At 36.6% G+C, this 26,659-nt stretch overlaps 1 protein-coding gene and 1 long non-coding RNA gene across 14 annotated transcripts in view; one reads left to right on the top strand and one right to left on the bottom strand.

The window, feature by feature from the left end:
* The first annotated feature begins 2,558 nt into the window (after positions 1-2,558).
* The window catches only part of LOC132151886 (tumor protein 63-like), a 45,740-nt gene continuing 21,639 nt past the window's right edge, over positions 2,559-26,659 (top strand). For 3 of the 13 annotated variants that reach the window (XM_059560393.1, XM_059560389.1, XM_059560392.1), the window contains exons 1-2: positions 19,057-19,245; positions 24,688-24,936. In XM_059560393.1, the coding sequence (XP_059416376.1) occupies positions 19,204-19,245; positions 24,688-24,936 (291 nt within the window). In that variant the 5' untranslated portion in view covers positions 19,057-19,203. Of the gene's footprint in view, positions 2,809-10,120; positions 10,259-10,474; positions 10,605-19,055; positions 19,246-24,687; positions 24,937-26,659 lie in introns of those variants that run through there. The other 10 variants (XM_059560391.1, XM_059560394.1, XM_059560383.1 and 7 more) reach the window with 7 other exon arrangements.
* LOC132151308 (uncharacterized) lies at positions 5,585-9,487 on the bottom strand. Its single transcript, XR_009436372.1, has 3 exons — positions 9,033-9,487; positions 6,780-6,882; positions 5,585-6,305 (listed from the first exon to the last, which is right to left on the bottom strand). It is a non-coding gene; the product is annotated as an uncharacterized LOC132151308 (long non-coding RNA).

Here is a 26,659-nt window from a genome sequence, read left to right as displayed (position 1 = left end):
GAACAGTAAACTGTTAGAAAGTTTGTTTATTAGGCTCCAGACGAATATTCAACCCCCAAAAGTTACATTTTGAGAATTAGAGTGGTGTTCTGCTTATAAGTATTGCCTTTTTTACACCAGACATACTGCTGATCCATGGGTTCAGAAAGTTCCAGTGTGTTCACATCACTCCAAAAAACAAACAACAACAAAAGAAACATTGTCCGAAAATTTTACACAAACATCAGAATCAAATGAGACATTCGCAATCTTAAACACAAGGAAATAAGAAATAACAAAAAAACTTTATTTTGTAACTTACCATCAAGATTATTCATTATATAAGAATTCCACTAATTAAAGATGCATTCATGTTAAGCAGCAGACTGTGAAAGAGTGTGCTGCGTTTTGCAAGATTATGTAACAATTGTTGTGTTTTGGAAAAATGGCAAGATTCTGCAACTCCGTAAGAAAATATTTTGAATGTAACTATAATCTGTTGACACTGGCAGAATAAATCAAAAATCTTTGATCATTACTCAAAACTAATTTGCTGACTTGTGTTATTATCTTGGTAAACACCCGCATACCACAATAGTTCTGTGTGATCTACACAGCTGGTCTTTCATAGGAGTCCCTGTCCACTTTTCAGTAGATACATTGATTCAAGTTTCACAAAACTTACTTCATTCTGAAATAGACATGTACCTGACGTTTAGCCAGTGAGTCAGATGTGGATTCAGTTACTGCTCTGACAGATTCAACAAGTTCATCCTGTAAAGGATTCATCATTCTGATTCAAACAGGTAACTCTTGAGTTTGTGAGTCTTTTTGAATGATTCATTCGAAGAACCAGCTCCTTTCATGATCGAACTACACTTGTCACGTCACTCGTGTTTGCTTGTTTGCAGCCCACAAGGTAAACTCAACAGAAAGGTGCTTTTTTTTTGCAATTATTATTTTATTATTATATTATTATTTTTATCTTATTAGATTGAAAACTCACATATGGTTTATTTTGCTGTGCACTGAAAGATTCTACCTCCTCCTAAAAGAGGTGCAGGAATCACTTCTCTCATGCATTTAGTTATTTAATATTTATCCAGTTCACAATAGAAGTGTGAAATAACTAAGGTTGTATCGACTGATAATTAAGTTAAAAGTATTTTCACCCCCCAGTAAACTAAAGCCAAGTACAGCAGAGCAATACATGTTGTTTAAGTTGGATTCTGTTCAGGAATGGCAAAATGAGGACCCACAATTTGCAGATGTTTGAAAAGTTATCTGTCTGGGTGTGTGCAGTGTATGCTTAACTCTGTGCTGGGTGTGTGTAGGCGGTTGGTCTAAAATATCTTGCCGCTTTGGCATGTGTGGGGAAAGATATATCAAAGGACGTGAGATTGGAAAGTTGCTAGTTAGCTACTAGCAAGGAGAATTGTACTGTAAAGTCAATTTAGCCACATGGATTATTTGGCAATACTGCAAACCTACAATCGAGCCTGGTTTCATTTTGGCATAGGTCTTCCAGTTTTCACAGTAGAGTCAAATTCGAATTGACAAATGAAGGACAGGACTTAATTTTGTCAAAATGTCACTTTAGTAAACTTGATTGTGAATGAGTATTCATGTAAACGCCCACGTCTTGAACTCAGTAGTTTAGTAGACCTTGTCCATATCATAAAGCTTCCCTTTATGGTGTATTATGGGTTGTGGCATAGGACAGAAGAAGGATGACTCTTGACTGAGGCGCTCTTTAAAGGTACAAAAGTCCGGCACACCAGATCGTGTTCCCTGGATACCCAGCATCTATTTATTATCCTTCTCCCCTCTGTGACCTCCCCTTTATTTTAAACCTCTGATTCATCTGCAATTCAACCCCTAAAAACCGCAAAACACCTCTAAGTTTACAGCCTCTGGACCATACGGAGATTTTTCAGTTGTTTCTGTGCAATGTATTGATGCTTTTATTTTTGGAATCCCACTGTATGTTGTGAAGGACATACAACAGCGGTTCTAATTTAACTCACCTTGTAGAATTGGTAGCAAGTTACCAACAAGTTGACATCAAGAGGAGAACATCTATAAGTTGGTTTTATTCATCCTGTTCAATGACAGCAAGAATCTGCCAATTTAGATTAGTCTGTCATGTCACAGGCACTCGCTCTACATGTTAGCGGATGAAGGGACGCAGGGTGATAAACTTCTAACAAAGAGTTCCAGCCCTATTGACAGGTTACAGAAAACCACCGAGGTCACTGAGGGCTATTTGATGTGACATTTTTTTCACCTGGTCAGATCAAAATAGAACTTAGGGGCTGGTGTGATGCAATCACCAAGCATGGCTGAAAGCTCCTGGGATACTGGATAGAAATTGCAGCCAGCAAATGGACGATGGAATGTGCTTTTCAGGTTAGTGCTTAGACAGACATCGCTGGGGACATGGACTAGAAATGGAAAGGATGGGGGTTGTTGCTTAATATCTATATCCTAGCAACTGAAGGGGTATGATACCATGTCCAGGGATTGGTCGGCATATTGGCATTGACGCCGCCCCTTTGCTTGTGGACTGTAGAAAGATTAAACCAAAATTAAACCATCCTCCACACTTGATTCACTCCTGTGCACTTGACCTTCTAGCACTTTAATCTCACTGTTTCTTTTTTGTTTGTTTTTCATGATTTTCATTTATTTATAACTCCAGATCTGCTGTAATACATGTGCTTGGGCCACCTGCCGCTAACCTTGACGACCTCAGTAAAGACCTCAATCTGGCAGTATGACCTCTCCTTATGCAGCAGTACAGTTCTGCCCAGAGCGAGCCTTTCAACGGTAAGACCGGAGAGACTATGTGCCAGTTTGTTCTGTGTTCTGTATTCTGTAAAAGCCATTTGTAAGGTCACTAGGTTTATCTTGACCACTTACTTGGGCATGCACACATGGTGCATGCGGTTTTATTTAGTTGCTTCATTTGTAAATAGATACGGGCACATATTGCAAAAGCATCACATTCCTGTTCTTATTCTCCTCAGTAAAAGAGTTACTGTCGTGCTGGAGGTGCTAACAGTTGTGTCTGGTTCTCCAGCTGCTGCCTGGCTATGATATTTATAAGTGTGGTGTTCTTATGGCGACAAAGAATGCGTTTTGTGCAGTTTAAGGTGAACTGTCTAGATTCTCAATCCTCAGCCTGCTTGTTTGTTAGCTCTTCATGCACTTGCTACTGGACATTTGTTTCTGTGGATCTGAGCAGAGTTCAAATCTAAACAAAGCTGTATTAATAGCTAGGGATTCAATTTTCATGCTTGTATCGTTAATGATGTTCTAATGTAGTATTCCATTTCAATGGAGTATTGGCACCTCTTTAAAAAGGCAATTGAAATAGTAATTTCTGATTGGGTACAAATAATACAATACAAACTGCTCTGATTATAAATCTCTCAAATAATAAATTATGGTAAAATAGGTTAGCCTATATAAAATGAATGACACCATATTTTTTCTAAGGAGGTGCCCGCTTTCTTTAATTTGGTATGTTGGTATGAAAATCAATGCTTTTTAATCTGTTCACGTTTGATTATTCAGTTTTTCATGTCTGTAAAAAGAATGTTAATCTAACACATGTAAATTTCAGTTGAAAGCCATGCAACTGGTATAGTCATGTAAATCAAGTAATTTGCTTCTCAAAAAAACTGGTGCTAGTTTTCACTTTCTGTGTAGGCACACAGTTTTTAACTTTAAGTTTAACTTAACTTAACTTTACTGCTATCTTTTCAACCCTACAAGTTGTTCAAGAAAAATAAATAAATAAATGTTCATTTATGAGGCATGTTGTCTTATTATATAAGGAAAGTGGTCACAAAAGAACCTGCTCTTACACATTATTTATTCGATTTTCAGCTAAATTTGTTTAAAAATTGACAATTCATTAAACAAAAATTGCAACTATTAAATTACTTTTTTATGTGAATGTTGGAAAGTAAAAAATGGATTTAATGAATAGTGTAAATATGTAAAATTTTAAACATGTGATGGCTTAATTATTAGCCAAATTTGCCCAGATTTGATTTAGATTAAAATACAATTATAATTATACAACTTAATTATATTTTTTATCCTTGCCTGAATGCTATTGTGGTTTTATTGTTCATTTATTTATAAGGCAAAAATAATTGGAATTTTACTGAAGGATAAAATTCACAGGAAAAAAAATGTTTAAACCAATGTACAAAACCACTGTTAGAGAAAACATGTGTAATTGATGTAAAACCTTATCATTACCATAATATATCTTTGTGACATCAAGCGGCCTCACTTACCACTATGTTGTTAGGTCTTAGCCTATGAGCACATGTGGGTATACCTGCAGAGATGGTTGTTTTTGTGACTGATCCAGCTGCTATCAGTAGGTCTAATCTACACCACAGAACAGGAGAAACAGACGTGTAAAAATAAAATCAACAGAGGTTCTCAAAATAAAATGAACATGCATTTCTTTTGAAGTTAAATGCTACATTTTTATTTTATTTATTTTTTTTACCAAATCAATTAGATCATCTTGGAAAGTTAACCAAATGGGTGAAATTCCAAATACATTTTGTTATTGAGTAATGTTTATTTGCCAAGCAGTTAAAAAGCATTGTCACACAACTGTTTACTCTTGTATGACCATACTGCATTGTACATGTGTGTTCTGTTAGAAGAAACCTGACTTCATATTTATCTTCTGCTTACCTCATTAATAATGCTATTTGAACAAAGCTGATTGTGTACTCCTTACTACCAACAGTGAATATTTATTATTATTTAAAAGAATCGAAATTAAATACTATATATATATATATATATTCATTATTGTCAAACATACATTCATTTCTTTCATACTTTCTAAAAGTATATATATATATATATATATATATATATATATATATATATATATATATATATATATATTTATTTATATATTAATAAATAATGAGTGCATAGTGGAATAAGTCCATATTATCTTTGGGACAGTTCACTCCTTTGCCACATTTAATAGAATTTGGGGCTATTCACAGTAAAAGCATGCATCGAGGAGAAATCATGGGGGCCACCATTCTTCACCATTGTCTGAGCTACCATGTCCATCCTGCAGCCCCAGGTTTGAGGGATGAGGGAAGGGTCGGCAGATCCCTTTGAACGATCCCTGGTCTCTGATTAATGGAGATAGCAGAGAAGCCCCTCTCACTTGTCTGCCCAGATTGCAGGGCTCTGTTTGTTTTGATTGCATTTTCATCGCTGGATGTGCCCAACCTGTCAGGAGACAATGGGCAGCCCTGTTAAGCTGCGACTTTTGACCCCGTCCTGTCTGCGAGGGGCCTGGCCTGTGTTTAAGTGGACGCAGTGCAGCCTCTCCCTCAGGCAGGATGCATAACTCCCCCAGTAACCAGACACCCACCCACAGCTTCCAAAGAAGCTGCCACTAGAGATCAAACCCACCCTGCACATATCCACAATGAAAAATTACAGTTGACTATTTTCCAAGAAGTTTATGCAATTTTTAGAGGAATCAAAAAACCGAAGCTAAACCAGTTGTTATTACTCATTGTGATGAAAAGAAGCAAAATTTCTCATCTCCAAATTGGAGGATGTGATGGTTGATTTGAGACAATGACAGATGTGGCAGCCACAGTGTTAAAGCAGAATTCAGAGGAAATCTGAGCAATCTGAAATCGTTAGGCTTCAGTATTTTGACGGAGAAAGTATTTTTCCTTTGCTGCATGACTTTAGAATTACTCATTCTCAAGTTGCACTATTTGTTTTATCAGGCTTTATGAGTGCTATTATGTATGATCATATTAATAAGTGAACATAAATTATCTAGATGTTTAATTGATGGAACGGTCATTCCCACTTTAGCTGATGATGGGTCAGAAATCTGCCCATAAATTTCAGCTGTCATTTCTGTGGGTGTAAATCAAAGCTGGATATTTTCACTGGATATTTTTGTGAGACCATGATGTCATTCTTGGCTGAAAATCTCTGTCACCCATATTGTATTTCTATCTGACGTTCAGCATCCTTTCGACCTTCATTTTCTGACCTTTTGCCGAGTTTGCATCCTCACTTGACTTTTTAATTTATATAATTCCCCTGGCCCAGTTTCGATGATGATGATGATGATGATGATGATGATGATGGTGCTGATGATGTCATGACACCAGTGCTGTCAACCTAGCTCTCAGTTCTCAGCCAGGGATCTGAAACATGTCCTGTCGCAATGTGTGACCTGAGACAGCAGCTACTCAGCACCTGCTGAAGATCTATATAGTCCTCATGCTCTCACCAACCTGTAATGGTGACAATATTAAATGCAATAACATATCAATGAGGGAGAGAGACATATAATCCCTATACAGAGAGCTGCTGGAACCCTGTGTAAGTTATTAGCCACTACATTCTCTGACATGAGAGTAGTAGTATCTTGTTTTGTGGTTTTGTTGAGTGTGATAGCAAAAGCTAAATCTACGCATACTGACAATTGTAGAGCCATTTAGCACTCTCAGAGAACTATAAATGAAACAGTCCTCCATGATATATGATATAGATGACATACCCCTGTGACATAAACACTTTGCTTAAGTTGCTTCCGCTGGTTTATTGACCGTTACATCTTACTGAGTTGTTTAGGGGTTTTTGGAGATTTAAAGCACAAGGAAAATTTTTATGTTTTCTGTATTTAAACTGGTATTGCTTCCATAATCCCTTTTAGAATTAAAGGTATACTTCACCCAGAAATGAAAATTTGCTGTTAATTTACTCACCCTCAGGCCATCCGAGATGTAGGTGACTTTTTTTGTCTTGAGTAGAGCAGTAAAGATTTTTAGCTGAAACGTGGTCCTTGATTCATAAAAAGTCAGCAGCTGCCTGTTTTTGAAAAAAAAAAAAAAAAAAAAAAAAAAATATATATATATATATATATATATATATATATATAAAGGAAACAAAATTAATACCGGTGGCTACTTACAATATATCGAGGTCTCATGCAGCAAAATGCTTGATCTGTCCAAGAATCTGAACATTATTGTACAATATGAAAGTGAAAGTGACGTGACATTCAGCCAAGTATGGTGACCCATACTCAGAATTTGTGCTCTGCATTTAACCCATCCGAAATGCACACACACAGAGCAGTGAACACACACACACACACACTGTGAGCACACACCCGGAGCAGTGGGCAGCCATTTATGCTGCGGCGCCCAGGGAGCAGTTGGGGGTTCGATGCCTTGCTCAAGGGCACCTAAGTCGTGGTATTGAAGGTGGAGAGAGAACTGTACATGCACTCCCCCCACCCACAATTCCTGCCGGCCCGGGACTCGAACCCACAACCTTTTGATTGGGAGTCCGACTCTCTAACCATTAGGCCACGACTTCCCCCAATATAATACCTGAATCATTAAAAACACTAATTTAATAACACTGTCAAATGTAATCTTTACAAAATTACAGAATACAAAATTTTTATGCCGTTCCTTAATGTTGTAATACTTAAATCCACTTTTTTTTAGCATAAAAAACATCAAAAGTGCACCAAAACAATACTAAAAATAGTATCTACAGTGATGTAATGCTGCTTTTTATATGACAACTGAATTCTGCAGCAAAAAATAATTGCTAAATCATATCAATCAGTTTTGTTTATCTGTTTAAGAACCCACCCATTTTTTAAAAATGACATGCAATAAATAAGTACCCAATGTTCTCCATAGCGCCATTTTCTTTTATTGTATTTGTAATAATGAGTGACTGATTCATTAATACAAATAACTATATGAATGTCTGTAAGTGAAATAGGCCCAGGCTTTTATTTGTATTTGCTTACTCCCTTAAAAGCCCCTCGGATTGTTCATGTTCACAGTGTAAATGTAGTAGTACAAATCTATGTAGTAGATTTGTATCTTACAATGGGAGGTAGGAATGATGAGGTATGGACCTGTGGACACACCGTGACAATTGACGCATTGGGCTTGGCATTTGTGTGTCTTCCAGTGTGCCAAATGACAATATCTATGAGGCTTAAAGTAAACATTGGAGTTGAAAAAGCTTTTATCCCCAGTGACAGGCCTGGCAGCACACCGTTGTCCCAGTAATTCAACTCTAGCATTCACTTTGTGCCACACCTCTTCAGCTGAACAAAGACATAGAGTATATTCCCTGCTTTTCTTGAAGAGCTATGTTTGGGGAACCAATGGAAAGAAAATGGAAAAGAGGAATTTTTCATGGTATTGAAGCTGAATTCCAAATGCTTCTTTTGCACCTCCCATTTTCCCCCTCTAGGAAATGGAAGTAGTTTTAATAGGTTTTATTACGTTGTAAAAAGTGAACATATATTTTGTCCTTTAACGGGATAGTTCACACAAAAATGAAAATTCTGTTTAGAACTTAGCCTCCTGTCATTCCAAACCTGCATGCATGATTAGAAGAACATTGGGGTTATAACCCAATGGCCCCAATTGTAAAAAAAAAAAAAAATTGCAGGAATATTTAATTTCTTTGGTGTAATGTCACCTTTAAAGAACTGTTGTGTGATAGTTCATCCAAAAATGAAAATCCTGTCATTCACTCACCCACAGAATTGTTTTCTTCTGCTGATCACAAAAGAAGATATTTTGTAGAAAATGGGTAACCAAACACTTGACGGCAGTCACTGACTTCCATTTTTTTTATAAACCAGTATGGTTACCCACTTTCTTCAACATTGTTTGTCTGTCTGTCTTTTTGTTTGTTTGTTTGTTTGTTTTACATTCAACAGAAGAAAAAAAACTCATACATGTTGAAGGTGAGTAAATGACAACATAATTTTCATTTTTGGGTGAACTTACCCTTTAAATACTATAAACTGAAGTTTATCTTCAAAGGCTGCCATTGAAGTGTCAGTTTACAGTGATATAAAGTACTAGTGTTGCTTTGTATCTCTGTCTAGAATACAGTAATCTGACATCCTTTGACCTTAAAGCATTTAGCATTTATTAGGCATGCCTGCATAGCTTTGTATATTAATATCTCCCCACCTCACAGAATGTAGGGGAATTCCAGCCTCACACCCGAGTGCCAACGTTAGATTATGGGCTGACACCCCAACTCCCAGTCGCTCACACACACACACACACACACACACACACACACACATACATTTACTACCTTTTAACCCCCATCCACAGCCAAGCCCAGTTCAGCCACACACATTCCAAATGCTGCATAGCAGTGGTGTTGCTATCATATAGACAGCGAGGGGGAATTCCGCTCTGCTTGGTCGTCAGCTTGTGCTGCTTCTCAGCAGGAACAATGAGACGCTGAGCTCTGGCTTGGTGTCATATTTCAGATGGAGAGGGTCATCGTGTTTTCACTGACAGTCTTATTCTCTCTACTGCTCCTAAATGTCATGTTAACACGGGTTATTGTTGTTGCATTAGACAGGAACAGAGTATGGCCTTTGTGAGGGAGAGGCAATTAAGAATGGGTTGTGTTTTTACATTCCAAATTGGTGCAGTGCCTTTTTTCACCATTAATGCAGTAATGAATACTGTATCAGTTTACTAAATGATATTTGAGTTCAAGTCGTTAGTTACAAGCGGTGAATGCAATGCAATCTCTATTACTGTTTCTAATAGTCAGGATAAGTGTATTTTATAACTCGTCCTACACCACTGGTGTGAAAGATATGAATGATTTTTCAAATTATGCTGCTTGATATATATATATATATATAAAATTATACAAAATTTATTTAAAATATTAATAAATACCATCTAAAATTTCTAGCGAAAACCTGGCAGCACCCTTAGAAACCATTTACATTTTAACCATTTAAACCACAACACCCTCCAAAGCCCTGGAAGTGAGTTTTGCATGGCAAAATATATTCTAATAATATATAACATATATTCTAAATAATATATAATATATTTTCTTCAAATAATTTGTCTCCAATGCAATACCTAGAATTTTGGAAATTTATCTTAATACTGGTATCCTTTCTTCTTTTTTTCTTTCTTTTTTTTTCTTCACCTGAGAAACGTTTTACATAGTAATTCTGTCAAGTGTATCGGGACATGATTTCTGACTCAAAATCTGACTGATTTTGTTTCCATCTTTTTAGATTGAGAGAACCAGCAGCAGCCTGTCTCTCATGGGCTGAAGGTTCTTTCCTGGCCTCTATGTCACAGGGCCAGGGCTCTCAGGGTACAGATATCCTCGGACAAGACGTCCTCAACCAGCTGCTGGAGATGCTGGACCAGTGAGTTATGGAGTACCTTACAAATTCACTCTTACTTTAATAAATCCCCCACAGTGTATAAGTCAACCCTTACTGGATAAGTGCTAGGGCACTTGCTATAGCAAAAGTTTTAATAAAGTAAAGTAAATTATTCAACTTAACTCAGTCCCCCACTGTGTTCACCTGTAAAGTGTTACATAAAACAGTTTTAAGTCGGTTTACTGGTTTCTGCTCTAGGTCTGCGCTACATTCAATTCAGCCTATCGAGTTCAACTTTTCCGAGGGCTCTGCAGTCGGATCGGCATCCAATACAATACAGATTAGCATGGACTGCATCACGATGCGTGGGCCTGACGAGCCCCTTACAGTGAGTGCTTCATTTCACTCAACACACCACAAACAGCTTTTCACATATTTTCACATTTAAAAACTGCAATAACAATAGTTTCTTTTTTTTTGTTATTGCAATCCAAAGTGCAATAATTTCTCTTCTCTGACGGATATTGCAGTGTCATTAAGATCTGGGAGTTACTGTTACTGTGAAACCCTTTCTTGACACATTTCAAGAGAACAGATTATGCGAAAAGCAAGTTCTGACCTTCTTTAATGAATAAATAGTCTTGAAGTATTAATGTTAGTTAAAAATATATACCTCCTATGTAATGTAATAGTGATGCCAGTGTATACATATAAATGTATGGATATGAAAATGTATATATATAAATAGACTGTTTTATAAATTTACCATTAGTCTAACTAACGAACCCAGCAGCTCATTAATCATAGTGCGTTTTTATATTTAATTTGTAGTAGAATTTGAAGTATTATTATTATCCAATCAGGATTATTGTTAGTTTTTTCCCCTTTTTTACAGAAACACTGAATGACCAACAATACACCACCACTCCTAAATTCAGGTTAAAATTACAAATATGCATTCATACATGGTTAACCAGTTTTAATTCTAATTATTAAAGTTATATTATTAAATAATGCTTGATTATCATAATATTATATGATAATGCTTTATTGACTGATGTTAAGAGTGTACTTTCAGATATTTAAAAAGCCGTGCCATTTTACAAACATAAGCTTCTATTCTATTGCCAAGTTGTGCGTAGAGGGTTGTTTTAGAATGAACAAAATCAATTAATACAAAATATTTAATAATCTTTTCAATATTTGTTTTCCTACTAGTTGCAGTGCTGAAGCAGAAGCATTTAATTATTGAACTCTGTAAAAATCCCCCGCGAAATTTAAAGCAAATGTACATGGGGATTTTTTAAAACCTCCCACTGAATGGTCTCAGACGGACTTTTCTTTTCTTTTCTTTTTTTTTGATGGGGACAGTAGATAATTCGATTTAGAATACAAAATGAACTGTTGAGTTTCTGTAATAGTTTGGTTCAATTGTTTTAGAGCCTTTTTATTTTAATTTGCTTTTAAATATTGAACAACAGCTAAATACTTTTTGAATGTGCTTGAAATTTGTAAGCAGACTGCAGCAATTATCTTATCACTTATGAAACTTGGTTCTGTTTAGTGTGATCACTCTAGTGAATAATTTCAGTAGTGGGGAATTTAGTGGTAAGCCCCGGCAAAAACAGTTAACTTGTACTAGCATGTGGGGGTGTTACTGTTTATTGAGGGTGTTTATGGGTTTTCCCTGGTCATTCTGGATAGTTTTGGTGGCAATATAGTCAAATGCTATGTCCAGATCTGGATGAACAAGCTAAATAAAAAGTCCTGATGACGATAGCCTTGCTTTGCTACAATGGAACATCCGATCTGAAGTGCTTCAGATGTAGCATTGTGTCGTTTTTTTTTTTTTTTTTACTTTTTTTTTTTTTGGATGATGATCAAAATCTAAGAGACTAAAGTGGATCAATGAATTATGAAGATGGAGATTTACAACAGTACTACACATCAGACAGTTTCTTCTTTTGTGTAAGTTAGCATTTTTTTCCCATTCTATACCCTAGACAAGATTTGTTTCTAGTTCAAACTACGTTTCTTCTAAAGTTTGCTTGTAAAAAAAAAAAATGTTCTTGTGATCTTTAACAGTGTTTAACTACTGATCATTTGCCTTGGGCTGACTCTATCAACACGTATGGTTCTAATATTGTGTTTATACACAACAGAAGAGCAATGGAAAGTTTGACATTAAGTGTATGACCTGTAGCTGACGTTGAGGCCTTGTAGGATTTCTCTGGGTGCGCAGGAGAATTAGGTGGTTGTGGCTCCCCTCCCAGCAAAGGAATGCAGTTGTCCGGTAGTAAAGATGGGGGAAAAAAAGGAGAGACTGAGCAACGCTTTGCTTCTTTGGCCCTGAGGGATTATCTTTTCTCTGGATCTGGTGATTAATACCCCCCCATACAACACCACCCGGCCCCCTCTTCCTCGCAGTAAAGATCGGGTGTGGTGCGCAGCATAGCACGCTAACATCCAGCTCTTGCCAGCTAGCATTCATGCTAATTGAAAACCAGAAAACTGTGGCAAACTGCCAATCGTTTGCTGCAATGATGCTCATTAAACTTTGCAGAACAAACTTTCAATGAAAGACAGCCGTTTGCATAGTTGCCGTCTCATTAAAGCAATAGTTCACCTAAAAGTGAAATTGTCTGTTTACTCACCCTCATGTCGTTCCAAACTTTCTTTCTTCTGTTGGTATTTTGAAAAATATTGGACCCCAATGACTTATTAAGTTCCTTTTTGCTGAACTATCTCCTAATAACCAGCTGAGCATTGATCGGTGAACTCCTTCACCTAAAAAAAAAAAAAGAATTAAGAAAAAAGTAATCCGCCTTTATTAAATTATTGAATGATGTTGGCTGTTTGGCGCCCTCAGGGTCCTCTGTGTATTGTGCAGGGGTGTTGTGTTTTAATCTGAAATTGCTCTCTCTTGGGTAGGTGTGCTTTCTCTGTAGCTGCAGGGCAACAATTTAGAGCAGCACCTGCCGCTGTGACTGACTGAGGCTTGTGTCCTATTCTGTCTGTGTGAGATCGGGGATGGGGGAGGAGAAAGAGAAGTGTGGAGTCAGGTAGAATGGAGGAATGTGACAGAGGAAAGGTTAGGTCCTGACATCAAATAGCTCAGCTGATATCATGGTGAGATGGAGCAGCTAAATGTGGTGAAGTCACAGATTTATTCATTTCAAAAGACACTTAGCCCCGTGAAGCCTGATCTAAAGTAGTGATGCTCAATTGCAATTCAAAAGTGTGTTTTTTTGTGAAACGATTTTATATTTTGCAAACTTTCAATTAGAAATGGGTTCTAACAGATTGGTAAGAGAAAACGGCTTTTTTTTAATCTGGGTGTTGCTGAGCAGCAGGAATTCAACATAATATGTCCCTTGAGTACATTGAAGGTGGTGAGGCAATGGTTTGTTTAGGCTGTGTTGTGCCCTAGCCCTTGATTAGTCATTTGTAGTGATCTTTTCAAGTAGAGCCTGACACAGCATTAGGCAGGAACACATAATTAAGGCGTGCTTCCTTACTGCCATCCATCCATTCTGTAGCTACTGTTCATCTTATTTTACATTTCTTGTGAATTATTAAAACTTTTGTGATGAATAAAATTGTGATTTAATTAAATCAGTCTCTCTTGGTGCTCCCAATTACAAAAATAAAATAATAGATTTTTTTTCAGTGTAAATGTTTTCATAGTGCTGATGCATGTTCAGTTCATATCGTCGGGCTGCAAAAAAAGTTTTTCTTAAAAAGAAGAAAAAACAACATTTATGTGCGATTCTCTTCAACTCTTGATTTTAGACTTAGCTCCACAGTTTAAATCATGACTGCTAAATCACTGCTGACTCTTCACCCCACCAGTTTGCCTCAAGCGAAATGAAACAGTACTGGCAAGGTACAGAGTAATCCGTCTAAACATTTATCTCTCTCTCTCTCTCTCTCTCTCTCTCTCTCTCTCTCCTTTCCTTCACTCTCTTCCTTTTCCCCGAACACTGTTGTCTCTTATACTATTATACATCAAGGCATTAGGACGTGTTAAGTATTTGTAAGAACTAGACGACTCCTTATAAATACAACAATAAAGGAAGAAATAAAAGAAAACTAAGTGTCTACTAAAATATCTTTAAATATATATTTATACGTTTTTCACACTGAAAATTACAGCAGTGACATTTGACCTAGTTTTTTTTAAAGGCTCTACATTGTGGTACGATTGTGTAAGAGTTGGCATTTTGTAACATTTTTCTTTTTTCAAATGTTTTTACTTTGAGCCCTTACTTTACTTTGTGCATTGCATGCTTTTCTGGTCAGTTAGCTGAAAGGATAACGTTTATTAAGGTCAGACATCATGATGATTTAATAACTTTTAACTAATATAAAAGAATGCAACCATCCCTTGAAGACTAGACAAGGATCAAAACAGGATAGTGAGGACTAGCGCCAATTATGCTGTAAAACAATTCTAAAGTTCAGAGTGCAGGTGTTGACTTTTGCTCTCTGATGTCCACAGGTGTTGAGTCTTTGAACTATAGCACTGTTACCCATCAGCTAGTGAACTCCGTTAAAGCAGATTGCCACATCGACGGATTTTCAAAAGTAAATCTGCTGAAGAGAAAACAAATAGCAATGAATGCAATTATTATTTTATTATAATTATTTTCCGATCTAATCACCACAGGGAATGATGTGTCAGGTAGTCATATAACCAGAAAAATAATTTCATATAAATCATCTACCCTTCTTTTGATTCTCACTCCTGCAGTTTCTTGAACAGGTGTCACTTAAAACACTAGCCAATATACCCAAAAAAAATTTTTTTGATTTCTTACCCCCTTTTATTTCTCACTCATATTTAAGGGGATATGCAGAGTTTCTTGAACAGGTGTCTTTCAAAACACTATCCACCTGACACATGACACCTCACTAATCCTAGAGTTGTAAGCCCAAACAGTCCTTTAAGTGTCCATATAGATCTAAGTGCAGCATCCTTTGTCTGAGCCACCAGGAAGCTTCAGTCGGGTTCACCACCTTTTTGGAGAGCCTGTTTGTTGCCTGACAGCAATTGCCTAATTTAGCCTAATTGTCTTACATGTGTGCATGAATATTCACCTCACGGATAGGAGTTAACTTGACAAGAATAATCTTTTTTCAGATTGTTTTAGGTGTTTGGGACGTGTGCTCTTTAGTAAGAGTGGATAGGACAATAAATAAATAAATAAATAAAAGGCCACCATTATCTAAATTTAAAATGAAAGCCTCAATGCATGCAACCTCGTGTACAATTAATAACCAGAACTGTCAGCCATGTGGGAATGATCTGTCTTTATCAAATATAATCTATTTTTGATTTTATGAATGGCCATGCCTCCCTAAAGCCAAACCTTTTTAGGGGCTTACTACTTCTGACGGTAGACTGATATAATTTGTGTTTGTAGGTGGGTCAGGTTTAGGGGTCCAGCCCTTGGTGCACCGTGACTATTGCCACCTGAGGCTGTCCTTTAATTCTGTCACCTCTGACCCCATGGGACACATAAATAACTTCTTGACCAGGAGTAGCCTTTCAAGGCAGTGCAATAAACACTTTAAAAACATTTTTACATATTAACATCTGTTAATAAAACATACAGACAGTCCAAAAAATCTTAGGTTATAGGAATAATCAAAGTGCAGACAAATATTCTAGAATATATATATATATATTTTTTTTTATTTAATCAGAAATACTGTATAATGTTGTGATACATTACAATTTAAAGTAACTGTTTATATATTGTAATATTTAAAAATGTAATTTATTTTTGTCATGGCAAAGCTGAATTTTCTTCAGCCATTACTCCAGTCTTCAGTGTCACATGATCCTTCGAAAACTCAATCTCTTATGCTTTTGTTGTTTGTTTTTTTTTGATGCTCAAGAAACATTTATTAGCAATGTTGAAAATTGTGCTTAAGATTTTTTGTGGATACATTTTTCAGCATTCTTTATTTAAAATTCAAAAGAACAGAATTTAATTCAAATACAAATATTTCCTAAAATAGTACACAACTTTTGTTGTACAGTCGCTTGTTTAATTTAATGCACACTTTAATGCAATCTTTAAAAAATCTTACTCTCTTAACTTTTGAACGGTGTAGTAACATTGATTCTTATAGATTTATAGTAAAGTGATGGAGCTCTACAGCTTTGTTTCCAGGATATTTAATTAGCAGGTTTTCATATTTTCCTTTGAGAACATGATTAATAGTAAATGTCTTGTAGACACTGCATAATGAATTGTTTATTGTAAGTAAGTATGGAATATTCAGCTCTAGTGATTTTCAGATTTTTATCAGATTTGGCCTCGGTGCTACAGGTCTGAGGCTATTAGCCTCGCCCGGCCAGTGATTTCAGTGCTACTGCAGTTAGGGCCTTAACCACTATTGTTGACTGTAGCCAGTGTTTTTGTTAGGCACAAAAACGTTAGGCACGTTATACTTTCACTGAAGCAAGCGAACGATCTCGGCGTCAGCGCGGAAAGTGAGGAACAAACTGATCTCTGCTTCATTACAGTTTGCACAAATTTTTTCATCGAACGTTGATCTTCCTTCAAAACCGCCGGTAAAAGAGTCGCACTTTAACGTGTGTCATCACTTCGACACGGCATTAGATTTGGCTTTTGTTCACACAGCACTGGTCCCGGGTCGAACCCGGCAATGTTACTAGGTCCCCAACCTGGGTTCAATGCCGGAATCAATCCCGGGACGTGGTTGCTTTCACACAGAAGGCGACCCGGCAATGTTCCGGCAATATGCCGGGTCCGACGTGCAGTGTGAAAGGGGCTTAAGTGGCATAAGACTGCTGTACATGGGGATGGGACTGCCAACTTTAGGAATACAAAGTGAGCAATTTCCTCTTTATTCAGTCTGGTAAACAGACCGAGTTTAGCACATTTGGCTGGTAGAACTTAGTCTATGAAGTGACTCAAAAGTCACTTTAAACCACCACTGAGAGTTTGTAATAACCTTCGATTGCGATCTAAAGAGGGGTTTGGTCATATAATGTTGCAGAAATATGTTATTTGTAGCCTTTTATATCAAGCTAATCGCTACACCTGCTTAGCATTTCTCATGTAAACACCCTGTATTGTTATTAAAAAAGGCAGAAGATCATATACAGTCATAATCGCATGTTTATTAGATCATATACAGTCATAATCGCGTGTTTATTAGCTTCATGTTTCATCCATGTAAATGTTTTGTTCGAAGCGTTCACGCTTGATGTCAGATACAGGGTGGGTTATGAACATGTGATATGATTGACATGAGCAGCAAATGAACTCCTCAGAGTCAGAACAGCAATCGCGCAAGAGAAAACACAGGCAGATCGCATTAATCAGTGTTAATCAGAAATGATGATTCTGTCTAAGCTACGCATAAAATGAAAACACACTAGTGTAAACAGCCTAGGGACATTAGTCCTGGGGACATAATCCTTGAAGAGAGGGCTTGTCTGTCTCCTGAAAAAGTGGACATGCTCATTTTTTTTGAAGAACTGCTGAGTGATTTAAAGATCTAAAGCATGCAGCAGTGATCCTCACATACTGACTTAAAACTCTTCATTTTGCACTGAAAACTATTTGCACTGACTTACTGTGTCGTTACATTTTGTTACTTTGTGCAGTAGCTCAGGAGATCAGTCTTTGAATGTAAAAACCTCAACAAACTGAAAAAGATAAAACTAGTTTTATGTGGTAATGTGTAATGTACTCCTGTTAAAATGGATTTCATACAATTGGTATAAAAAAAATATCGTTCAGGAACCAGTATCGAAGTCATTATCAATATCAAATTTTTTTGGTGGTTGCCTTTCATTTATGTATTGCATAAAATTACAATAGTACCTCAAACTTTCTGTATAATCTGATGAATCTAACATGAAGACATTTAAATATTCACAAAGAAGTGGGTTGGTTCACCCATATCTGAAATAACATTAGTGTATTCAAAACAAATCTACACCAGTCATCTCTGATAGATACAAGCTGTCAACTGTAGTCCTTTTGTTTCTCATGAGACTGTCAGGGCTGTGCTGGAGGCTCTTTGGCTGGTGGAGAGGGGCTCATTCTTATGCAGACAGGGGCTATGGATGCTACTACTGGAGATAATTTAGTGCTCTAAGGTCATTCTAGAGCTATGAAGAGGATTCCCTCCAAAAACAAGAGAAAACTGTGTATCTGGAGGCTCAGTGCAAAGTCATTTACTGGGTCTCTCAATTCTATGCTTCATATATTCCCCCTTTATCATGTCATCAAATACTAAAATCATTAATGTTTTCAAAGTATCTTGTTAATAAATAAATGTAGGTACTTTAGATTTTTATTTTATTAAATGTGCTTCATTATTTAATTAAAAACAAGTAAGGCTGACCTGAGATAATTCCTGACATTACTAATGTCAATATATATATATATATATAAATATGAAAAAACTAAGATTGTGAGGTGTTAGAGCCCATTTCATTGCTTATCACACTTGCACAGATTAATTTGTTTTAATTAGGGTTTGAGTCACTTTTTACTTGTTTTAAAAATAGAAACATTTACAGTAAGTAAATAAAATCACATTAAAAACACGTATTTATCTAATTAATACGTGAAAAACAAAAATATATGCAATAATGAAAAACAATGGCAATTAAACAGGCTAGTTGCATTGGAAATCAAATAGGTCTAGTGCTTCGCAACTCCTTAGAGTAAAATCTTAAAGGAAGAGCCAGAACACAGGCAACACCTTCCCAAAAGTAGGGTGTGGTATTGGACAGGTAATTTCTCAGGACCTCCCTCTTGGGTCCCTGGTATATATGGCAATCCCATTGAATTCCTATAGAGACTTTAAGCCTGTCCCGTTCACCTCTGTAGCCCACATCACACTTTTAGGGCATAAAAGAAGAAAAACAAGGGGTAAGAATCCTGGAGACTGTGGAGCAAACAGCGGCTGCACTGCTCAACCTCAGCGCCAATATGTTGTACCTGGAGACCAATGCTCCCACATCATACAGTGAGGTAAGGCCCTTGTGCTACCGCTGCCCATCTGGAGACTGAGTTGGTCCCAGTACTAAATTCTGGGTTCTCAGGGAACCCTCTGAAATGACTGGCATCAAAAGTAGGCCTTGTAAAGGCATTGGGGTATATATTGTGTACGGTCTTTCTTCTTCTTCTTCTTCTTCTTCTTCTTCTTCTTCTTCTTCTTTTTCTTCTTTTTTTCGCCTCTCACTGTGTTTTCCAAAAACATTTGAGGGGATGCTGTTACTTATGAAAATGTTGTGATTTGTGGTCCTAGTCTGACCCTTTGCATTTGAATCTATGTGACGGTTGATTTTTTTGACTTAATTATTGGTTTTGATTTCTTTGTGTAATTCTTTGTGCACATGCAACATTTTTTTTATATTGACACCTTAGAAACTGAAATGTTTGCATTTATTAAGTCATTAGTTTGAACTGTGATAATGGGAGTGAAAAATCAGACGTGCGTCTATACAGATGAAAATCAGTGTGTATTGCTTTAATGGTTTGCCTAGCTGCTGTTTTGTCTACGGAGTACTGCTCTTGGGTTGAGTCAAGGTATTTGGTATTTGTCTTGGACGGTGAGACTGATAATCTTGTTTGTATAGAACAATGGGCAGCGAATGGGCAGTTTGCTTTGAGAAAGTACTAATGGACTCTACTTTTACTTAAGCTTATATCACTCATTTACCTTTATTTGCAAACTGTTGCAGCAGGGGTGTTTTGTTTTTTGTTTTTTTGTTTTTTTTTTGTGGGTGTGTATAAATACTTTTTCCCTTAGCTTAATATGTGCAGTTGCACTAAAGCATTTCTTTAGCTTAATTTGTGCAACTGCACTTAAGTCATTTCAAGTCATTGCATATCTTTATCAGGAAAGGAAAAAAAACAATGAATAATTTAAGCACATTTAATTGAGTGAGGTTACAAAAGGATCATGATTTCACAGCTAAGCTTGATTTTCGTGTCAGGTTGCTAATGTGTTTTTGAATTGTCATGGATGATACTTATCGAATCTCTTCGTATTTTGTTGAACTGCAGCAATATGCCAGCACTGATGTATGAAAAGCACATTTAATCATTCCCCCAAAACTATACTGTTTTGACTTCAAAAAATTTTTTGTTTTTTATTTAATTAAAAAAAAAAATATTCGGTTGAATGAGTTGTCAATTTGAATGAAAACAAAACTTTTAGTATAATGTATAATTTAAGTATAATGCAACTTAAGTTTATAACTTGAGCGTTGTAAGCCTTCTAAAATCTTGTCCGGATCTGTGTTTGTTGTCTAAAAGCACTCCCATTCCTTCCTGACAGGTGGTAGTTCAGACTGTGATTTCAGTGCTGCCATTCTCTTGCACAAAGCTGTTGTCAACACAACACTGTTAGCTCAGAGACAAACCTGTTGGTAGAAACACAGTCCGGTCATCTACCCCCCTCTCAAGCTTATGTTTTTAAAGCTGGCTTTAGGTAACCAATCCACTGCCCATATAGCTTTGATTTAATGCTTTTAAACGCTCTGTTTCTCACTCTCTTTAATCATGGTAGGGGTTACAGGTCCGTAGACATGCATGTTTTGTGTTGTAAGTGGAGAAATGGAGGTGCAAGGAATTTGAGAAATAATATGGTACTGTTATTGTTGATTTACCACAAATGTTTTAAATGATGGTTGAAATAAATCACATTTGGTAATTTATTGGATTTGTTTTATGTTTATTTATTTTTTATTTAGTTTTTTAAGTTAAGTTTTGGTTTTGCTCTTTGACAGCAGGTTGTCTCTTAAGATGCGTCCAGCTTTCTCTCAACAAAAGGGCTTCAGGTTTAACTCCCGCTTCTCTGAGTGATAGATTGCGGAGCCGCTTTGAAGAATGTGTGCATCAAAGTGATCCTGAGAAGTCTAGGAATTGTAATTGTTTTAACTGTGGAGGATATAGATACAATCATCTGCTCTGCCCAGCCCACTGGGTACGAAGTGAGAAGAAAATAAGATCACTCCCACCTAACCCCCCACCCCAATTTAGTGCTTAATGTTTTCTATCCCTGTGGTCACTCATCAAGGCCTCACAGATGTTCTCAACACCCATCCCGGGTTACAAACTGCCCAGGTCACTGGAACACACCCAGGAATGCCAGCCATTTCACCCCCCAGGCCAGGGCAGCCTCACCTCCTGTGACTGCTCTTGAGTTAGGGGCACTCATTTTCCTCTCAAACTCTAGACTTAAGTAGTTGTTAGAATTTAGTGGTTTTGGCCATTAGAATTCATCTTGTGGAATCAGGAACAAAAACTTATACCATTTGAGGCTGAAAAACAACTGTAATGCTGGCACTGCTGACATCTGTCAACAGCACATTGTTAGAATGCATTGTTAAAAGATGCAACTGAGATGCTTATTTTTTTACCCTGGAATTCGTTGGAGCCGAAATTGAACGAAATTGAACGAAATTGAAATCGTTTTATTATATTGCCGTGATATTTTTCAAGAAACATTTAACTTTAAGATTGTGTTTATTTTTAAAATGGCCATATGTATATTTGAAACAAGAATAGCAATGAAGAGGGTTTTGCTTGGAAACAAAACAGATTGGTAAATGCTCTATATATTAAGGATTTTTATAATATTACGTTTATGCATTTGCCAGACGTTTTTATCTGAAGCAGTTTTTATCAGTTCATGCAATTCCTCGGAATCAAACCCATGACCATTTTGTTGTTGGTGCCATGCTCTAATTTTTGAGCTTGTAACTTGTTCATATTATATTATATTATATTATATTATATTATATTATATTATATTATATTATATTATATTACATTATATTATATTATATTATATTATATTATATTATATTATATTATATTATATTATATTATATTATATTATATTATATTATATTATATTATATTATATTATATTATATTATATTATATTATATCACTCTCCAAGGAAGCTATAAACAGGCTGGTATTTCTAAGAGCAGTTGGTATTTCGTTGTTGCATTGTTGAGGAATAGTATTTGATAAAACAGTGTTAGAGGAAATCACAATATGATCTAGAAGGTGGACTAAATAATAAAGTTGTAGTACTTGATGTTTTTTGTCTACAAAAAATTGCATAATGCTTAAGTTTTTCTTTGTATTTAGCACAGTTGATAAACTTTCTCCTCACTTTATTATCAGTGCAACCTTCAGCACTGAGTAGCTCTAATGAGTCTCAGAAATTTGGAAATTTCACAGATGTGTATTGTATGTTCAAATAAATCACAAAGTGCAATTGTGTGTGAAAATTAACTCATTTTAGAATGTTTGCAAACATCTGAACATTTTACTACTACAATACATGAGACCAGCTCCTGAGGTTAAACTATACATGAATATGCAAAGATGTTTTTGCAGTGCGTTACTTTATATAGTTTACAATCCCTGCTCTAATTTTTTTTTTGTTTTTGTTTTTTATTTTTTTTTTTACCAAGAAATTGTTTTTTTCTAATAGCTGTTACTTTTTTCCTATGCATTTTTTTTTTTTTTTTTTTTTTTTTTTTTTTTTAGGGTTTACAGGCGTAGATTGTTCTTCTAACTAGTTTAAGTAAGTTTAAAATCTCTGTGAGAGCCCAACTTTAATTGTAATTTCAAACAAATGCTAATGCACTGCGAATGTGTTTAAGCAGACTGCGCACTGCCCTACACCTCCATAGTGGGATCAGAAACACACTGACTTGCATTGCCTTACTGTCTCTAAAAGATTCCATTATGTCCTGATTGCTTCGTTGTAAAGGATGTGTGTACTTAAGAAGCACTGTTGAGGCTGGAGGGTACAGCTATTATGTTTGGGTTCTTTTTGTGTGGGTATGCCCGTCTGCTCTTACAATACGCTTCTTTTCATAAACCAATAGACCTGGTCTATTGTTTCTTCAGATAGGCTCTTAAAAGCCTGAGACTCATTGTTTCCAGGAGGCTGAGCAGACTCGTGGCACACAAACACACACAATGACCCCTGTCTGTACATCACAAATGACACCTCTTTTCTTATTCCCTACGGCACTGTTAGAGAGGTATTCTGAGGTCAGTGATTTGACCTACTCTCAGGTGTGTATGTGTACAAAATACATAATTATCTTAAAAAAATAAAAAATAAAAAAATAAATAAGCTATATTTAATCTTTTAAGACTTTTTTTAAAAATTAAATATTTGTTTCCAGCCTTTTTAAGGAATAAATGAATGATTTGTTTTAGTATGCATTAGTCACATTTATAGTATATTTTGCCTACTGGCAATTCACCCGAGCCACCAGCAGCACCAGGAGAATTTTATGTGAAGGATTGAAAGAGACAGGAAAAGAGAGAGAAAGAGGAATAAGCGTGCATGCTGGACAGCTGTCTCCATCCATGCCTGAAATAAACAAGGGACTCAGTTAAGATTAATGATGGTCTAAAGAGCCATACAACCATGGCACCTCATCCAGGAATGTGGCGTGTATAAATGGAAAGGAATGGACTGGAGGAGTGGGGCTGGAAAAGGCTGGCTTACCTCCAGAACATTTTTTTTTTCTCAAATGACAGTCATTTTAATTCCTCTCAGCGCATTCTCTAGAACAAGGCAACAGGAGCCGTGTGAACTGTGTTTCGCCCATTTACTGCCAACCCCATCCTTTTGTTATTACTGCATCTTCCAGTTCATTTAGAGTCTTCATTCCTGTGGACCTCACCAACAACCTAGAGCAATTAAGGCGAGCTAAAGACTTAATTGGTCCTAAATGTGATGGTTGTTTACATTGTAATCAACTGCAGTTTCACACCTATATATAGAATTAAAACGACTGGGTTAAAGAATGTCATAAATGACACTTCAAATGAACTCAGAATTGGCTACTTCTACATTTTAAGACCCCATTAGTCCCTGTTAGATTTTAGGCTGCTTGAAATTTCTTGGATCATCATATACTTAATCATGGCTTGGATTTATTTCCAATAGTTTAGATCGTGTTCATTTTTAGATAAATCTCTTGGCCAGTAACAGTATAACTGAAAATGTACAACTTGTAAATGATTCCTTTTTACATAATGCATCACTATTCTTGTGGTAATCCTTCTCTTCTGTCATGGTTGATATATCTGTGGCTGTAACAGGACTGCCTTTCTTTACTCAAGTACACAGATGTGGCTATTTGAGGAACAGTTTGATTAAGAGCCCTAATTCTCTCTGACTTGAACATACTGGACAAAGACTTATTTAGGTCTGCCAAGCACTGACTGTTATGCACATCATCTGTTTCTCTAAGCCCACCATAACATTATAGCCTGGTGTATTAACATCAAAAGAAGCTGTATTGTGGCAACAACTCATTAATGTTTTGATGAATATTGCGTCTTTGTTTGTATGACACGTCTAATACCGTAAAAACTTGAAAAGAGTTTATACTGATAAAAAATACTCTGTTTTTCCTCTAGCCACAGTATACAAGCCTGGGGCTTCTCAACAGCATGGATCAAAATGGTGGCTCCACCTCCACCAGCCCCTACAACAACGAGCATGCTCAGAACAATGTAACGGCACCATCACCCTACTCCCAGCCCAGTTCCACCTTCGAAGCCCTGTCTCCATCACCTGCCATCCCATCCAACACAGACTATGCTGGCCCACACACCTTTGATGTGTCCTTTCAACAGTCCAGCACAGCCAAATCAGCCACCTGGACGGTAAGACACAGTGTCTGTTTATGTGTGATACATTATTATAAAATAAATATTGCTAGTAAACTACCCCCAAAATTATTCAGGTAACTATTCACGGGGTAAGGTTTTGGGGCCAAACCAATACAGGAGCATAGAGAGGAGAGCATGTTGTCCCTTCAGTCTATTTTGGAGTTAAGTGTCTGGCTTTAGGGCAACAACTAAATATTTCCTTTTGGAGAAATTGGACCTCCTGCCCTCTGGTCACAAACCACTCATAACCATTCATCCCATTTATACATGGCAGTGGTCTGTGAATTGAGTGTTTTGTTGTACTATGACAATGCACTGTGGTTCTACATTACACAAAGTAGTTGATTTCTGGTGTCAAGGGTTCTTCTACCAGGGGGATAGTAAAGTTTTTACCTGTCTGATCTAAGATTTAGGCACTTCTATGATCTATATGAAAGTTTCCAGTTACAAAACTTCACCTGACCAAGAGAAAAAAGGCAGGTATAGGTTTAAACTTGCCTGGTTTACTTCACAATAGATTACTGCTTGGGGTTTATTGTCTTCTTTTACTATTTGCACAAAATTAGTTGGAATAGTTTCAATCATATGCAGTTTATTTGTTTATTTTTATTAAATAAACATTTTCGGAAATTCTAAAAGACAAAAAGACAATTCTATCTGAAAAGAGCCATGACTGACCCCTACTGGTGAGTTGTTTGCTGGCGCATTGTATCTTTTTCATAAACCGCTATGTCCACATAGCGGAAATAATGTGCATCAGTGAGCATTACAATAGCTGTGTCACTGTCACTTAGTTTTGCATAGATAGGTGTCACCTCTTGATAATCATACTGACTAAACCCGCTAAGCTAGTTGTAGTAGCACGGGAACAAGGAACCTGGTGTCTGTCAACCAAAAAGTGGCTTTCGGTTGGACTGCACTCCCTAGCGGTTGCTAGCTACTTAAGGTCTTAAATCTTATCTTCGTTTCCTCATTTTTCACAGTGTTAGCAATAACAACAATGACGGTTATGTCATTTTGCGCCAAATGTGATGCATTTTATTTCTGACAAGGTTATCTTAAGAGTTATTTAATCACAGACATTAAATTAGATAAATATCTGTGATTATTTTAGGCTAATTGATCCCAGACATTATAAACTAATGTCTCATTGATCTTGAATTTGGCAGATTTTGATTTTGATAAACCAGTGAGTCAACTGCAGTAATACTGTCTCACATCTTTGAGTAAACAAGTTGTGCGGAGATTGGTTTGTGATTTGCTCAGTGCTCATTGGCTACAGTGCAGTGTGGGATTGTGACATTTACCCTATTCCCACAGCAGCCCTTGTCTGCCTTGCTCTTTGACTTTACCAGTACAGCAGAAGTTGTCAGACACCTTAGAGTACTTAGAGCAGACTTCTGGGTGTGAGAAAGACACCACACCCTTGGTTGTCTCATTTAAGACGTCCCTAGACGTCATTCATGTTTCCCTTTCTCACAGTGCAAAGGACATTGTGGAGAATATCTCTTCCTTTAATTTAATAACAATTTAGCCAAACGAAAGGCAGTTGTTAATTTAATGTAACCCACGCTTGTTCTTCATGCGCAGCTCAATCTATCCTGAATTTGGCTTCCATGACACACACACCCACACACATTTCCTGGCATTGCATCCTACCACTCCTGATTTACGGGAAAGCTTTTGCAATCCTGCTTTTTTGTTGATGTCAATGATA

The sequence above is a fragment of the Carassius carassius genome, chromosome 10 (assembly GCF_963082965.1).
Source record: "Carassius carassius chromosome 10, fCarCar2.1, whole genome shotgun sequence".
In the NCBI taxonomy this organism is placed as follows: Eukaryota; Metazoa; Chordata; class Actinopteri; order Cypriniformes; family Cyprinidae; genus Carassius; species Carassius carassius.
The sequence above is the reverse complement of the archived record's forward strand: the minus strand, read 5'-3'. Positions and strand labels throughout refer to the sequence as shown.